Raw genomic sequence first — 18,916 nt, forward strand, 5'->3', positions numbered from 1 at the left:
ATATGAACTGATCAATAATATCAAATCTAATATTTTAAATGTTTTCTTTAAGGTGGAGAAGATAGTAACAAATCTACAGTATGAAAATGATGTATTAAAAGAAGAGATTAGTCATACTTTGTGTTTCTGAAACTAAGTTTTTATTACGTTCTTACTCATTTGAAAAGTTTATAAAATAGAACATTAAGAACTTGTAATGTAAAATGATTTTTTAATGTTAGCAGTTATGTTGGCAAGATTAGCGTTTCTTTTTACCTTATTAGATGGTTATATAGATCAAGTGATATGGGGTAGAATAGTGCTCTGTCAACTATAAAATCTTAGCTATAAGGAATCACTATGTCTGAAAGGAAAATTGTTAAACTTAAATATCATTAAAAGTCTTTCTAGAGTTAATTGGATAAACTTTCAGTTCTATTTTATCTTTAGGAGAAAAAAAAGATTGTATTTTTTAATTTTCAGATTAACTCAGAAAACAGATGTTATGTTATAGAAATACATGAAACAATGCCTTACTGACATCTCAATGATAGGTTGATTTTATAAGTTCATTTTCATTTGAAATGCTGCCATAATGAGACTGATTTCCACACTATCAGCAATACAGCCACACCCAAAGTGAATATCCAGACTTACCTGCTTAGAGAGTATAATATTGTTTCCTGACACTTTAGACAAAGATAAAACCTTCACAAAGAGGATGATCTAATTCTGGGCTTCTCATCTGGGAGTTTAGTACTCCCGTAAGGATATGAAGATGGTAAGGAAATATTTGAAGTCAGAGAATTAACATGATCATCTACAAAACCCCAATTTTACCCAATGGTAATACATAAAAAACATTTTTATATGAATGAAACAAGTAGATATATTATGGATTAGCTAAATATTTATACATTTTGACTGCAAAATGGAATGGAGAGCTTCACTTTTTCTAAATTGCTTTTCTGTTTTTCCTTTGTCTCTCTTTCTCTCCTTCACCACTTTCTCCTCCTCCCTTTGCCTCCCTCTGCGTAGAAGTACATCATTGAAAAAATTTGAGAACTAATATAATTTTAAAAAGCTGCTTGATTTGTGTTTTGGCTGGGATAAGATATGTCATTTATTAAGTGATCTTTAGCAAAGTATTAACCACTTAGGCCTATTTTCTCATCTGTAAAGTGATATTTATCTCTTAGAATGATAGTAAAAATTAAATAAGAAGGCATCTGTAAATTGTCTGATGTATAGTTGGATCTTAACAAATATTAATCCTGCCTGTTCACCTATCATTTCCTTCCTTGTTTTCCATATTTTCAGTATGATTGTCTTGTACAACAATCAAATTTAAAGTAAATAGCAAATAAGATGCAATGTAATAGTCTTCAGATAAGATATAGTAATCAATTTATGGTATAGAAAAGCTATTTAAATGGTTAACTAGATCAGAGGAAAAAAGTTGTTCTTACATTATTATAGTTATCATTTTATTGTCTTGGTATAATTGTTTTCTGAAGGTATGCCGATAACTTAAGTGACATCTATAAGAAACCTGAATATAGTGCATACCCTAATCAGTGAAGTACAGGGCATACGCTTCTTAGAAAGGGAGATAAGTGGTACTTCCTGAAACATGTCAGATGTGACTATAGATAACTATATGATAACAGATAATGAAGCATAGTCTTCTTTGGGAGTGAGAATGCTAAAGAATAATTCATCTAAATACTTACAATGTGAAATAATGCTTGTCTTTTTAAAAAATCTGCTTTTATTAGTTTGGGAACCCGTTGTTTGAATCTGCTTGGTTTCCAGCAGTTTATGGGAGATGATGATATGACATCAGACTTAGTTAATGAAGGAAAAGAATTAATCAGAAAAGGTAAGATTTGTCTTTTAAAATAAATGAAGGGAAAATACTAAGAGCTAAGCTCAAAATACAAAATTAATATTTGTATAGTTTGTGAATAATTTGTACTCTATCCTAAAAAATTATAAACTAATGCAAATTTTTAGCTAAAAATGTACATATAGCCTTCCTAGCAAAAATAATTTGTAAACATAAATAATTATTTTATCTGTCTTTAAGAAATTCTGAAACTTAAGGCTGGGCGTGGTGGCTCACACCTGTAATCCCAGCACTTTGGGAGGCTGAGGTAGGTGGACCACCTGAGGTCAGAGTTTGAGACCAGCCTGACCAACATGGAGACACCCTGTCTCTACTAAAAATACAAAATTAGCCAGGTATGGTGGTACATGCCTGTAATCCCAGCTACTCGGGAGGCTGAGGCAGGAGAATCACTTGAACCTAGAGGTGGAGGTTGAGGTGTGCCGGGATCGTGCCATTGCACTCCAGCCTGGGAGATAAAAGCAACTCCATCTCAAAAAAAAAAAGAAATTCTGAAGCTTAAATATTAGTAGGTTTTCAGCTCGATAACACCCTTGTATGGTCTTGGAATCATTTTCATGTTTACCTTGAAACATATTTGCCAAGTTCTGTACAACTATAAAGCTCATTAATTTAAAGAATGATCAGTTTGATACTGCATAGAAGATCATTCAGGCAAAAGCTACTTTTTTAGAATGTGATGATCATTAACAGCCTGTTAGAATACATGGCACGCTAGTAGAATCACATCACAAAACTAAGTGTATTAAATTTGTTGATGTTGAAAGTGATAGTACCATGGAGGGAAAAAAGTCTTGACTTTTGGGACTTTGGTTCTTAGACATTCTCCCTACTTGAGTCTGGGGCTTTTGTGTAATTATGAGTTGAATGTAAGCCAAAATGTATTACAGCTCCAAAATAATCTAGTGTAGCCTTCACATGTTCTCCTGTTAGACCTCATATGACATAGCACCTCCAGTCCTAGGTAAGATTTTAAAGAATAAGACTGATAAATTAGAAAGTATTTAGAGAAGGACAGCTAGAATTTTGAGTCTGTAGAGTGTATCCTATGGGAAAAAAGTGAAAAACACCATGTTTGTAACCTAAAGAGAGTAACATAGAAAAAGACTCATACAGAAAGAAAAGAAGTATGAACTTAACTTAGAAGACAGCAATAAAAGAGAATATGATTTACAAAGAAACAAATTTCATTGTGAAAAAGAACTCTTTCTTCCCTAAAGTTATTTAAACAGAGACTACAGGGCCATCTCCAACAAAAATAGAGAAGGCATTCACTGTTTATTGAGTGAGGTAACTTCTCAAAATTCTTTCCAGCAATAATCTATAACATCTGATTTTGTGGTAATTTAAAATAAATATCACATAATTTGATATCTTTAGTTCAGTTACACTATGTCTGATTAAACCATGTTATGCCATATTTGACACTATTTTTCTGTGTTTAGAGAAGAGAAAAAAACAAAGGCAAGAAGAAGGTGAGAATCGAAGAAGAGTAAGTACAGTATTAATTTTCTGTAATCTGAAGATTATTTTGAAATAAAATTTCTTAAGAATATTATTAATTTGGAATAATTAGCTAAAGATAGAAAAAAGTGGGAAAATGTTAAAATATGTATTTTTAAAGAAAGGGAATTTTAATACTTTCAGGTGTGCACACTAAGTATCCTGACAGACCTGTTCTAAAAGTCATTAGTAATAAATTACTTCCTATTTAGTATCGAGCGCTTCTTGCCTAAAGTAGCTGCTCAATGAATATTTGTTGAATGAATAAATAAATACATATATTCTTGCTGTTAAAGTGACTTTGATTGCTTTAAAATTGTTTCTCTTTTTTAATGATGTGACATTAATTTTATTCCTCCTTATTTTTTCTTTAAGCCTCCATTTTCTGAGATAAACTAACCTAGAAAGTGAAAAGGCAAAAAATGAGTAAAATCTAATTATAATTACCACACATTTTTAACAAATGGGTATATATACTGGCAAAGACTAACAGGAAACTTTATAGTTGTCTTTGTGTATCTTCAAATATGTGTATCTTCTTTATTTTAGAAGGCAGAACTAGAACCAAAGAGTAGAAGTTACTAGAGATAGATTTCTCCTCTCTATGAGAAGTTCTAATTTATGCAATTTACCAGAATTGCAATAGGCTTCTCAGACATAGAAAATTACATGCTGTCTAGTCAGAGAGCCAAAATGCATCTGGCAAGGAGGTTTTAGAATGGGACCCCGCACTGCATGGAAAGTTGCCTTATGTGATTTCTGATGTCCCTTTCAATTCTAAGAATTTAATGAGTAGAATCTAGTTAATATGGTTTTACTGCATTTAGGATAACTCATAATGCCATGTGAGTCATAGACTATGTATACAACTTTTCTGTTGATGTTTTAGCTCTTTAATATTTGTAGTTTATTTGAGTGAAAGAAAATTTTGTTAACATCTATTAGTCATTATGGGTTCTCATAACTTTTGTATGGTCAAGGCAAACTTGTCATAGTAATATTGTTTTACATTTTAGATAGATGAGTAAAAATCAAAGTTAGCAGAATGTCTCTATGTCATTTGTAAAAGTTTATAGAGACTGACTTCAATAAATCATGGAAAAATGAAAACATTGACCTATGACTTTTAAAGATGCTAGGATAATTATATTGATTGCTAATGAATTTCTGATGAAAATAATTAAGTTATATTGCATACATCATCTCTTGACATTAATGAATTATTTTCTGTTCTCTTATTATATATTTACTTGTGTTTCTTTTCTAGGAATGGAAAGAACGTTATGGACACACTAGAGAAGATTCTACTAGGAACAGAAATATTCATACTGACCAAAAAGAGTCAAACTTTTCAGATGTTAATACCAACCGGTGTAAGTAGTTTATCTTCTAGTTCACTTGGAAAGTGTTTTCTTATGCTTGCTTGCATAGAGATTGAGTGTTAGAATACTCATCCAGTAATGCCTTTGTAGAATTATAAATGTGTGTTTGCAGTGACTTTTTTTTTTTTTTTTAACATTTCTCAATATATAGAAGGAAGGGTAGTTCAAATATATACTCTGGTGGGGAAAGGAGAAACTGTGGCATCAAATGAATAGTTGTAAGTATACTAACCCTACATAATGTAAGCACTCATCCCAGGTATTTTCTAGGCAGGTATTTATTTCTACCATTTACCTTGATGTTTTTCTTTCCTATTAGTAGGTGTAGGTTATTCGATCATTTTTATAATAATTTATTGACTGACCCATATAAGTTAGGTATATTTCCAGGTATACAGCAATACAAAGAAGATATATTTCTTGTCCTCAGGATGTTATAACTGAGTGAGGGACTGATAACAGACAGAAGTCATCTGCCATCAGGTGGGTTAGGAAGCCTTCCTGAATCACTGATCCCACACTGACATGAGGCAGAAGCTATTTAGGAGGTACCAAGAAACCAGCTTTTGCCCAGGACCTTGAGCTGAGTAGAAGGAAGAGGTTGTTTTGGGGAGAGATGTAAGATTGCTGAAAGAGTCCCACCAGTGAGGCTTTAGTGCACAGGATTTAAGACTGAGGATGGGGGAGGAAAAACTGAGCACCCTCTCCCACTCAGCTATGAGTTTCGCACTGAGTACCAATGGATGAGGAATAGAAACATGGAGAAGACTCCCTCTGTGGAATATCCATGGAAGGACTACTGAAATCTAAGAGTGGAAAAAGAATACTGAGAGGAACCATCTGGCACTTGAGGCCCTACTAAGTACAAGGTCATAGCATTTCATCACTAGAGAAATGTGAAGTCTGTGGGGACTTAAAGAAACTAAAGCAATAACCAAGTCCAAACTCGGATCAACTACATCAGCTCTCAACAGTGATGATCTAATAGAAGAGGTGTGCCCAATTTGGGCATAAAACTTTGATTTCTCTACATTTTTTTCTTTCTTTACACATAATGTATGGCTTTTAACCCAAAATTATGAGAAATACAAGAAAGTAAGATAATATGAGCCATTTTCAAAATATAAAATACTGAGCATACCAGACCTAGAGGTGGCTCACATGTTAAAATTATCAGACAGTGCAGTGACTTTAAAATAACCAATTAGTATGTTAAATAATCTGATAGAAAACTTGGACAATGTGCATGAACAGATGGGAATTTCACCAGAGAGATGGAAACTATACAAAAGAGCTAAATGGAAATGTTAAAAATATTTTAATTACAGACTATGTATGATATTGTAGACTTCTCATTGACAGCTCTGATGGAAAGATGCACACCTGATGCAGAAGGAATTCAGCTTGGTGAATGGAAAAAGAGGGCTTATCTTAGGAAAAAGTTTTTATAATGAAGAAATATTTCTGTAATAAGGACATGCTTAGCTGGGTATTTAGAAATGAATAGTACTTAGCCAGGTGAAGAGTATTTTAATTAGAAGGGAGACTAAGTACAGGATGCTGTGTCATAAGAGAACCTTTGGGAAAATGTATGTTTTTCTCTGCAACTAAAGCCTAAGCATAGGAAGGGTAACAAGAGAGGAGACCCCAGAGCTGCTTGGGGAACAGATATTGTCATGCTCTAAAGTTTGGATTTGGGGCCAGGCGTGGTGGCTCACACCTGTGAGGCTGAGGTGGGCGGATCACCTGAGGTCAGGAGTTTGAGAATAGCCTGGGCAATATGGTGAAACCCCATCTCTAGTAAAAATACTAAAAGTAGCCGGGCATGGTAGCAGGCACCTGTAATCCCAGCTACTCAGGAGGCTGAGACAGGAGAATCTCTTTAACCCAGGAGGCAGAGGTTGCAGTGAGCCAAGATTGCGTTGCTGCACTCCAGACTGGGTGACAGAGCAAGACTCCATCTCAAAAAAAAGTTTGGATTTTGACCTAATGGTAAGATTTCAATCTGGGAAGAAGTATGGTAAGATTTTTTGTTTCGAAAGATGAATTTGATGGCAGTATAAAGCATAATTTTTAGGGAAGTGAGACGTAGAAACCATTTAAGAGACTGTTTTGGTGATGCAGTCAAGAAATGATTAGGGTCTAAAATAAGGCAGTGGTCCTGGAGATGACAAGAAAAGGATTTATTTGAAGGACTTCAGGGTAGAATAAATAGGAAGGAGCTAAAGCTTTAGTTAAACCTGGGAAATAGTGAGGATTCCGTAAAGGGATTTGGACACTTGCTTACCATAGAGTGGAAGGAAGTTTACAGAATGGAAAGCTCTGGCAACGCTTAGGAGAAGAGGAGTCACAAAGCTATAGGATGATAAATTAGAGAGAATCTTGCATGTATTGGGCAATTGCAATTTGCCGAATGAGTGAGAGAAAAGATGAAGAGACTTGCATTTAGGACAAAGTCCAAGCTTACAGAAATATAAAAATGTGATAGAATTGGCTTGCCTTAAGTTTTCAGAAAGAACTGTATCATAAAGCTATTGTAAAGCTACTTGGACTCTTCTGGACAACATTGTGAAAATTTGGTTTGTTTATAAAGAAATTGACATCCACATAGAGAAAGGAGAGTTAGTTTTCTATATCTGCTGTCTGGTATGATAATCATTAGCCACGTGTAACTATTGAGCAGTTGCAACATATTGAAATGATAATATTTTTGATATATTGTGTTAAATATATTAAAATTAATTTCATTTGTTTCTTTTTACTTTTTAACATAGCTACTAGAAAATTTCTAATTAAATGTCGGCATGCATTCTATTTCTGTTGGCTAGTGCTACCCATACTCTTGCCTTATGGTAAAAAGACTGACACCTTTTTTTAAGAGTTTGAGCTGATTACACCTTAAAGTCCTAGCCAAGAAATGAAGTTAACTATAAAACCAACTCAAACTACTGTTGTTAATGAACAGTTTCTCCATTGTGATACCATAGTTACATGTTAATTCTGAGTTATATTATTAAAATGTTTGCACTGTATCTGCTTTTCCTTGCTATATTCTATCATACTGCTTATAATTTTAATCTGATTTTAAGTAAACATGTAGTTATCTTATGTTCTTTGTCTTCACAATGAAAATTCAGATTCCTTGGAATTTTGATTTTTCTCTCTGTAGCTCCATAGACTATGACGCATAAATTAAAAGACAGTAGGGAAGTAGACATTTTTCCTCCTTCCTTTGCAGCTGCGTTCAAATATACCAGGGCTAATAACAGGACTGAAAGGGACCGGATAGAACTTCTCCAAGATGCAGAACCTTTGGATTTTAATGCAGAAACATTCACTGATGATCCTCTTGAATCTGAATCAGGAAGGTAAGTTCTGGCTGTGACATTTTAGCTCTAGCATTCCTCTGCAATTTTGATAACTTATTGACAAGGTTGAAAACAAGTGAGTAAAGGTAAAAGTAAACAAGTTATAAGTAAAGAAAAATGTTCATTTTCTCTAATAATAAAAAATATTAAGTAATCTTTGATACCTTTTTAGACTTTTTAATGCTTTTATATTTTAAAAATTATTATCCAGTAGCAGTAAATGAAATCGTTATCTCCACACAATACTAGTGTTATTATAAATAAAAAAGTATAAATAATTGAAATATATAGCAAAGGATGGGGACAATATTTATATGCCTATTTCTGACTGTGCCATTTGTGAAATTTTATTATATTTATTAACTGCTGCATCGCAGTGTCTAGATGCCAGAACTATTCTAAGCTCTTTAACAAAAATATTGTAATTGCATGGTTGCAAATTCAATTGGATTTAAGTCCAGAGAGGCTCAGTAAACTGCCTAGAGTCACACAACTTGTAAATGGCAAGTCAGGCATTCAAACCCCAGTACTCTGGCTACAGAGTCTGTACTTTCAGCCATTGTGCTATGAGGATATAATTAAATAAAAGCAAAATATCATGTGCATGAAAATGTTTACTATAGTATTGCCTATATGCAGTAAAAACCTAGGTTATATTTATATGCAACAATTGAGAGTGGTTATTAAATTGATTAATCTCCCAGATGTGTCTTACATCCCCACCCCTTCTTTTTACATCTCTCACTCTGTCATGCATATATTCTAGGCTCTAAAACAATTGGTGGTTGATTTATAATTAAGTCCTTTTGGAAAATGTAATTGGAGGGTAAGTTTCTACTTTCAGCTACTGACTAGATTTTACAGTGCTTACAAATTATGTGGCCACTTCCTTTTAATGTATTCTTGGTTTTGTCTCTTCCTTTATTATTTTTGACCCTTCAGATTATTTCTTTATGTTCACCTTTTAGGTATCAGCCTGGTGGACGATATCTCTCAATGTCTCGCAGTGACATATTTAATGATGTTTAAAGTCTGAAAAAGTTTGTGGGACCACTAACCAAGGTCAACACATCAGATCGGTCTTGTTGAACATCTGTGTACCCTAGAATTTCCTCTATACGCTCAGTAAAAAGTGTCAAGATAACAAAAAAAGCTCTGAGAATTAATTATATCTTAGAGAAATAATAGTTTAATGTTCATTGAATACAATATCATCTTTTCCAACAAGATTTATTACATATCATTTCCTAAGCATCTGCCTTAGAAGTACAGTTACAGTGGAAGAATTGTTTAAAAGCTCAACATATGTTAAGAACATACAGTTCAGTTTGTTTCAGTTTAATTTTTTTTTTTGGGAGAGTTAAAGATTCAAGGAAGCCATAAGTCATACTAAATAATATTATACAGTTTTATTGTTACCTTTTTGTTATTTCTAAAAACTATATTCAACTTGTATTTCCCAAAAAAATGTAAGTGAGTGGAGACCTTAAATAATAACTGTATTTGTAAAACTCGTATCTTAAAAACAAGGCTTACTTACTAGACATAACTGAATGTAAAAAGTACTTTTTCAAATCTGTTTGCAAAGTAGTGGGGGATTTTTGCATGTATAAGATTAAGATTATACTTCAACTGATAAGTGTGTATTTAGCATGTATACTGTAATCAGGTGATATAATATTCCTTCAATCTTTGTCGTAACTGGGTTTTTTTATGCTTCTGGTATTGCTTTATAAAAAGTTTTCATTTCAGAAAGCTATGTTCACATTTATCATTTAACATATTGATTTAAATCTTGCCATTCAAGGATAAATTCTAGGCATTAGTGGAAAATAGTTTTTCTTTTTTAGCAGTCAAAGAGTCCAACAAAATTCTTTAATATTTAAAGGTACCTGTTTATACTTTTTGAGAAAAAATTTGGCTAGTCAAAGGTAAAAAGTGAATCCATTTACTGTTATTACTGATAATTTGTGGTTTATATAAAACAAAACTATATTAGAAGGGAAATGTATAATAACTTGTTGGTTAAACATTCTTATTAAATAGATTGTTTTTTAACCTTTGTGTTTAAGCTAAATTTATGTATTATATTTTAAAGCACTAATGTTTTATTGCAAAGTGAACATGTTTGATTATAGCATGCTTGCAGAGGGTTTCTTATGTTCCTAGAATATTTGCAACTCTTACTGAATCCATGCTACATTAGGTGACCATACGTCAGCTTGCCTAATACAATCTCAGTGTAACACCTAGTATCCTGTTTATTACTAGTGCTCAGTTTCACCCTCAAGTATCCCAGTTTGGAAATGAATTGTATGGTTCCCCTAACTTGAAGTTAATCTTTCTCCAAGACATACATAGAAACTTTTTATTTTTCTCTTTAATATATATTATCACGTAAGTTTTTTAAAAAAGCATAGCTCCATATAGATATTGAAAGGAATACGGCATAATTCTCATTATCTGAAAACTTTGATCTTTGAGTTTTTGTGATCTTTGAGATTAGATCCCTTTAAAAATAATTATCAGTGGATAGACTTACTCTGAATTGAAGGCCATATAGACTACACGTGAGGACACATACATACAGTCTTTTAATGTGAAGTGTGGTCAGAGAGCAATATGCCAGGAGCAGAGATAATTTGATGCTGGGTTTGTAATTTCATGATTGACTCATTGAATACCTTGGGCAAATCATGTAGCTTTTCAGTGCTTCAAGAGCTTCATTCTGCACCTTCATTTGCAGAATGAAGATGATACTTGCTATTTACCTGCTACCTTACAAAGCTATCACAAGGAAGTCGAGTTGGTGTTTATGTACTGCAGTTTAGAATTGTGCTGTTTTTCCTAGTGATACTTGAAAATATTAGATGGGAGAAATGATCATCGCAGAAAGGGGTCTAGTTTCTTGTTATTACAGAAAAGCTTACAAGTCCCTAAAGCCAAAATGCTTTTTGGACCAATTCATCAAAAGTCCTGTGAAAGTAGTTTTGTTTTATTTAGTCTTTGGGTTTACTTTGGAATCATTTCTTAAGTATAATGTGGTTTCTCATCAGGTTTGTCATGAAATTCAGATGCTGTTATTGAAATAGAAGCAGAAAAGGCAAAGAAATTAACCAATTACTTTTATAACTTTTATAATGCCCTAAGATAAATTGGTAGGAATGTATAAGGTAATGTTACCACTTTCCTTTAGTATTAAATTTTTTATGTTTATAATAATTGAAGTATATATATGCATATACTTCACAAACAGTATAGATTCCTCTATGACTTTCACATTATATTTAAAATAACATTTTGTTGTTTCAGTGATTCAGATTATTCAACTTTTTAAGCAGAATTTATCTTACAGAATGTTATATATGATCATATGAAAGTGTTATTTTGTTGGATAAATTCAAATTCAGAAGGCAATGACTTGACCCCTGAAGACTGAGTTTATTGCTGGGGAGCCAAGTTAATATTTGTTAAGCCACCTTGTGTAAAAAACTGTAGTGGGTACAAGTTTTCTGTTTTGAGAAGCTTATTAAAATTTAGTGACATCTACTGTAAAATAGTACTACTAAATTCATGTACTTTACATGCAAAGTAAATTTCTCTTTCTTTTCTTTTTCTTTTTTTTTTTTTTTTTTTTTTTTATGGAGTCTCCCTCTGTCACCAGGCTAGAGTGCAGTGGTGCAATCTCAGCTCATTGCAATCTCTGCCTGTCGGTTTCAAGTAATTCTCCTGCCTCAGCCTCCCAAGTAGTTGGGACTACTGGCGCACACCACCACGCCCAGCTAATTTTTGTATTTTCAGTAGAAATGGGGTTTCACCATGTTGGCTAGGACGGCCTAAATCTCTTGACCTCAGGGAATCCGCCCGCCTTGGTTTCCCAACGTACTGGGATTACAGGTGTGAGCAACCGCACCCAGCCGCAAAGTACATTTCTTATTTTCAGTAATTTTTGATGACTTTAATACTCGATAATAAATATCTGTTTAAAAATTTTCAAATTATTTTGTAAATAGTTATTAGGTAAGAATTTCAGTAAGCCAGTAATTCAGAATAACTATTGCAGAAAATAATAATAATCTATTAATTTCATGAATCATCTTTAAATTACTAATTAACTTCATTTACAACATAAATAACTTGTTATCAATAGAGAATTTTGTAAAAAACAAAAGAAAATATAAGTTTAATTATTAAAATTTGCTCTCTTACCAAATGAATACAAGGGCTTTTGAATAATCTCATTGCATAAGAGGCCCTCATTTTACAAAAATGGTAAGAACTAAATCAAAAGATTCAAGAGTTTTCCCTTTATAAAGAATAGATCAGAAAATTTGACAATCCAGACATTCAAAAAAATTCTGCTAGTTGATTTTTTTTGGATTACTATTTGATTAGGTGATCAGTTCTGAAATTTAAGCTGGATGTATGCCCAAAGTAAATTAGCATAGGAAAATCAATGTGTGTGTTTTTTTAAAAGTATATTTTAGCATATTAATGGAGAAATTTAGTTTATGTTCAGTAACCTCATTTTTATAGCATTAATAGGTTTAGGGAACATTCTTGATGATGTACTGATTACCATATTAGAGAAAAAATAAACTCTCCATATTGCAATTCACACTGTTTAGTAAGGTGAGTTTTGTACTTATGATTTGAGTGGACCATGCCTAAAAATTACAAATGTTTTTGCACTAAGTGACAAAATATGTCCCTGAAAAATCTTAGCATACTTGAATCTCCAAATGTAATGGATTGGTGTTAAATTCTGAATGTTTAGAAGTTTTAGGGTTTTTTCATCTTTCCTTATGTCCTCTCTCATTCTTTTATACCTTTTTCCTTTCTGAGGCCTATGTTTATAGCATGACTTGTGCTGAAAGATTTTCCTTCTGTTTTGTGTACATAGTCGTTTTTGATGAGTGGTATACTCAGAAAAATTTCTTTTAGGTCACTAAAAGAAATGTCCTCCTTAGTGACCTAAACGAAATTATTTTCAGTGTAATATTTTTACATAAAATAGATTTCAAAAAAATTTAAGATTTATTTAGATTCTTGAGACATCTTTTTATGAAGAGGAATTAATAAATGATATATACATCATCAAAACTTTTCTTAGGAAAGTTGAAACAATATAAGAAAGTTACAGAAGGCCTTCTAAAATATGAATTCCCATCTATATGAGGTACTTCTTTCCAACTCAGTGACTTTTTGCCCAGAGACTCAGAAGACCAGGCAATGTTTTCCCCTTTCGCAACTCCTGGAGGCCAGGGCCTAGGAGCTATTTCCCCCAGCAGGGCAGGCTGTAGTCCTGCTCTCTCTTCCTTCCCACTGCAGCAGGAACATGTCTTCACCTCTGATTCCTTCCATACCCAGATTGATTTAACTAAAATTTTATTTCTGTTTTCAAAACATTTGTCCATTAGGTCAATTGAGAACTCATTGTAATTTTAAAAATCTGTTAATAAAGCAAGAATATTGGCATGTTACTCTTCTCATCGATATCCTAAAAGACATTTGTTTTTTACCTACTCCTTGGGAAAAATTAACTTTTTTTCACTGAAAATGTTTCCTTCTGTAGTTTTCTTGATCTCAAATCATTTTGTGAAAGAATTTTACTGTACTTAGTTCAGAAGAATAGAAAGAATGGTTCACTATGGCAGACATATGTAGGGTAAAATCATAATTTATTTAAACTGACTGTACAACACCATTTAGAGTTGATATTGACATAAATGTTATTAGCCTACTCATTTGGAACTGTATTTCTCAACAATGCTGGCAAGCATCTTCCCTATTTAGTATACCAAGTTGTAGGGGAGAGACTGTATTTATTTTTTAAAAGCAATCCAATGGATTTGTTTTTTGTTCATATTTTAAAAACAACTTGAAGGATTTTTCTTATTTTAGAAGGTAGAAAATATGTGGTTCTGTGTTTTAAATTACTATAATCTAATATGTATTTATAAATTATAACATTGAATAATACAACAGAGTTCTAATACTGATGTTCTCACTTTCTGATATTTAATTTTTATAAATGTTTTTGTAAGTAACTAATTGTAGTATTGCTTTTAAATAGTTTTGAAATCTTTCTCAAATAAGTTCTGCCCAGACCTATTTCCTTAGGGTAATATTCTAAAGTTCAGTAGTCCAGTATGAGCTTAAAATACTCCTGTTTCCCTTGATTTTTATGTATACAATACTCAAGCAAATTATTAATATATCAAAAACCTAATTTCTGCATTGCATTAATAAAATACTTGTTATTTTGCCTTTATCTAATTCAGTTGATTAGGTGAAGTGGAAAATTAATCTTTTCAAATGTGCATATGATCATAATTTTTCAAAGTGTTACTGTGGTCATTCTTGGTGCATGATGCCAAATTTATCTTTAATCAGCCATTGCTACCTGATATGTGTGACAAATGTTTTGTTATCTGATCATTGAGTTGTAGATTTAACTATTTTTTTTCTCTGTTGATTCTCACTACGTTTTCAAATATGTATTTGGAAAAAGCTGCAAAGTGCTACCTATAAGCAAAATTAGTAACTTTAGCCTTATTTATGCATAGTGTTCTCTCAGTTTGGTTTTGATAAATTCATTGACTTGCAGTTCCTTTGTAGTATTTTAATTTATTGTGATGTAATGAATTTTTGAAATGTTTGATTAGCTGTTAAAATATAAGAAAGTATGTGGCTTTGCATGAAATAAACTACATTTCTACAAGTTAATAAGAATCTTGCTGATTATATATTTTACTTCATTTGAGATTAAGGTCTTTTTTTTGATTAAGGTCTTTTTTTAATTGCATTTTAGGTTTTGGGGTACATGTGAAGAACATGCAAGATTGTTGCATAGGTACACACATGGCAGTGTGATTTGCTGCCTTCCTCCCCATCACCTATATCTGGCATTTCTCCCCATGCTATCTCTCTCCAACTCCCCACCCCCCACTGTCCCTCCCCTATTTCCCTTCAACAGACCCCAGTGTGTGATGCTCCCCTCCCTGTGTCCATGTGTTCTCACTGTTCAGCACCCACCTATGAGTGAGAACATGCGGTGTTTGATTTTCTGTTCTTGTGTGAGTTTGCTGAGAATGATGGCTTCCAGGTTCATCCATGTCCCTACAAAGGACATGAACTCATCCTTTTTTATGGTTTCATAGTATTCCATGGTGTATATGTGCCACATTTTCCCTGTCCAATCTATCATCAATGGGTATTTGGGTTGGTTCCAGGTCTTTGCTATCGTAAACAGTGCTGCAACGAACATTCGTGTGCAAGATCTTTTAAGTAGGTTGGATCATTCTTTGTTCCTTACAAATTTATTAGCAAGTATCACAAAATAAATGTTTTAAAATAAATATGTGTACTTTAGTTTCCACATTAATTTTTCTTACATTTAAAAGTAATTATGTATTGAAACATACTGTACCCCATAAATATAGATACTTATGTATCAATTTGAAACAAAATATTTTAAATATTTTTAAAAAGAGAACCCCCTCACTACAAAATGTTTAAAGAAAATTAGATCAGAAACCAATGAAATTGAAAATGGGAGAACAGTGGTGAAAACAAAACCAAAACCTGAGATTTTAAAAAGATCAATAAATTTGATGAAATTTTAACCAGGCTAACCAAGAAGACAGAGTAGGCTACTTTCCTGTATACCAAAAATGAACCATCGGAATTTGAAATTAAAAACATAGCACCATTTGCATTAGTCTTAGCTAATACAATAACAGAAGAAAGGGAAATAAAAAGTGTACAGATGCTTTTTTACTCACAGATGACATAATTGTCTATGTAGAAAGTCCAAAAATAGAGACAAAATAACTTCTAGAACCCTAAGCCATTATAGCAAGGTTACAAGAAACAAGATTTATATACAAAAGTTAATCACTTTCCTATATAGCAGCAATGGACAAGTGGAATTTGAAATTAAAATCACAATAACATCCATATTGGCATCCCCAAAAATAAAATACTCAGATATAAATCTAATGAAACTTCTATGGGATCTGTATAATGGAAACTAACCAAAGAACTAAATAAATGGAGAAATAGTCTATGTATATGGACAGGAAGATGCAGTATTATCAATATGTCAGTTCTTCCAAAATTGATCTATAGATTCAATGCAATTTCATTTAAAATCTTAGCAAGTTATTTTGTGGATATTGACAGGCTGATTCTAAAGTTTATATAGACAGGCAAAAGACCTAGGAGAGCCAACACAACATTGAAGAACAAAGTCAGGACTAACACTACTCAATTTCAAGTCTTTCTATAAATCTCCACTCCAGTAGTTAAGGCATTGTGGTATTGGTGAAGATCAATGGACCAGAATAGAGAGCCCAGAAATAGACCTATATAAATACAGTCCATTGATATTTGACAAAGGAACAAAGACAATTTAATGGAGATAGTCTTTTTAACAAATGGTCCTGGAACATCCACATTCAGAGATAAGTGTAGATACTGAATAATTCAAAGCTGATCATAGACATAAAAGTAAAACACAAAACTATAAAACTTCTAGAAAATAACATAAGAGAATATGTAGGTGAGCTTGGGTTTGGCAGTGAGTTTCCAGATACAGCACCAAAATCAATCCATGGAAGAAAACTTGCAAGTTAGACTTCATTAAAAGTAAAACTTCTGCTCCACAAAAGGCACTGTTAAAGGAATAAAAGCTAAAAAGCCAAGCCACAGACTGAGAAAAATATTTGCAAAATAGATATATCTTATAAAAGATTTATATCGGGCCGGGCGCGGTGGCTCACGCCTGTAATCCCAGCACTTTGGGAGGCCGAGGCGGGTGGATCACGAGGTCAAGAGATCGAGACCATCCTGGGCAACATGGGGAAACCCCGTCTCTACTAAAAATACAAAAAATTAGCTGGGCATGGCGGCGCGTGCCTGTAATCCCAGCTACTCAGGAGGCTGAGGCAGGAGAATTGCCTGAACCCAGGAGGCGGAGGTTGCGGTGAGCCGAGATCGCGCCATTGCACTCCAGCCTGGGTAACAAGAGCGAAACTCCGTCTCAAAAAAAAAAAAAAAAAAAAAAAAAAAATTTATATCCAAGATATACAAAAGAACTCTTACAACTCAAACTCAATTAAAAAGTGGGCAAAGGATCTGAACAGACAACTTGCAAGATACACGGATGGCTAATGAGCATATGAAAAGATGCTTAAGGGAATATATCATAAGGTAATTGCGAATTAAAACAACAGTAAAATACCACTTACCAGAATGGCTGAAATCCAAAACACTAAATAACATCAAATTCTGGCAAGGGTGAGAAGCAACAGCTACTGTCATTCATTGCAAGCCACTTTGGAAGACAGTTAGAGATTCTTACAAAGCTAACGTGTTCTTTCCATGTGATTCAGCAATCATGTTCATAGATATTTACCCAAATGAATGGAAAACTCATGTCCACTCACAAACCTACACACAAATGTTTATGACAGTTAATTCATAATTGCCCCAGACTGGAAACAACCAAGATGTCCTTCAGGAGATGAATAAATAAGCAAACTGTCATACATCCATAAAATGGAATAGTATTTAACCCAAAAAATGAACTGTCAAACCACAAAAAGACAAGGAGGAATATTGAATGCATATTACTAAGTGAAAGAAGCCAGTCTGAAAAGTATATACACTGTGTGATTCCAACTATATGACATTCTGGAAAACGCAAAACAACGGAAGCAGTAAAAACAGAGTTCCAGTAGTGGTAGGGTGGAAGAGAAAGGATAAATAGGTGGAGCTCGAGATATTTAGGGCAGTGAAATTATTTTCTATGATACTGTAATGGTAGATGTGTGATGTTACACATTTGTTAAAACCCATAAAATTGTACAAAGCATGAACCCTAATGTAGATTGTGTGCTTTAGTTATATCAATATTGGCTTATCAACGGCAACAAATATACTAAGGCAAGATGTTAATTAACAGGTAAACAGGTGGGGGTTTGCCGCACTTTCTGCTCCATTTTTTGTAAACCTAAAACTGCTCTAAAAAATAGTCTCAGCCAGGTTCTTACATGAGATTGCAAGCTCATGCTTGTAATCTCAGCACTTTGGGAGACTGGGGCAGGTGGATCACTTGAGCTCAGGAATTCCAGACAAGTCTGGGCAACACAGTAAGACCCCCATTTCTACAAAACAAACAAACAAACAAAAAAACAAAAAAAAGCAAAAATTAGCCAGGCATGGTGGTGACCACCTGTAGTCCCAGCTACGGGGGAGGCTGAGGTGGGAGAATGGCTTGAAACCTGGAGGCAGAAGTTACTATGAGCAAAGATCCCACCTCTGCGCTTCAGCTTGGATGACAGAGCAGGACCGTTTTTCAAAATTAAAGAGAATAACAATTTTTAAATCTCTTAACTTTGAGCCCAGTGAAGTGGCTCACACCTGTAATACCAGCACTTTGAGAGGCTGAGGTGGGTGGATTGCCTGAGGAATTTGAGACCAGATTTACTTTCAAGCTACCTGTTATTAAGGCAGTAAGATATTAGGATAAGCTATCAAGGTCAATCAATGAAACAGGAGAGTAGTATTCAGAAATAACCCCACAATAAACGATATTTATTTATTTATTTATTTATTTTGAGATGGAATCTGGCTCTGTAGCCCAGGCTGGAGTGCAGTAGTGTGATCTTGGCTCACTGCAACCTCTGCCTCTTGGGTCCCAGTTCAAGCAATTCTACCTCAGCCTCCCAAGTAGGTGGGAATACACCATGCCCAGCTAATAACCCCAA

General features: G+C 33.5%; 1 protein-coding gene across 3 annotated transcripts in view; it reads left to right on the forward strand.

The window, feature by feature from the left end:
- LMBRD2 (LMBR1 domain containing 2) overlaps positions 1-10,548 on the forward strand; it is a 47,654-nt gene extending 37,106 nt beyond the window's left edge. Inside the window, exons 14-18 of one of the 3 annotated variants that reach the window (XM_017548259.2) lie at positions 1,758-1,861; positions 3,334-3,380; positions 4,659-4,764; positions 8,012-8,141; positions 9,110-9,892. In XM_017548259.2, the coding sequence (XP_017403748.1) occupies positions 1,758-1,861; positions 3,334-3,380; positions 4,659-4,764; positions 8,012-8,141; positions 9,110-9,170 (448 nt within the window). In that variant the 3' untranslated portion in view covers positions 9,171-9,892. Of the gene's footprint in view, positions 1-1,757; positions 1,862-3,333; positions 3,381-4,658; positions 4,765-8,011; positions 8,142-9,109 lie in introns of all 3 variants that reach the window. The other 2 variants (XM_017548260.2, XM_017548261.2) reach the window with 2 other exon arrangements.
- The last annotated feature ends 8,368 nt before the right edge of the window (positions 10,549-18,916 follow it).

The sequence above is a fragment of the Cebus imitator genome, unplaced genomic scaffold (genome assembly GCF_001604975.1).
Source record: "Cebus imitator isolate Cc_AM_T3 unplaced genomic scaffold, Cebus_imitator-1.0 Scaffold205, whole genome shotgun sequence".
In the NCBI taxonomy this organism is placed as follows: Eukaryota; Metazoa; Chordata; class Mammalia; order Primates; family Cebidae; genus Cebus; species Cebus imitator.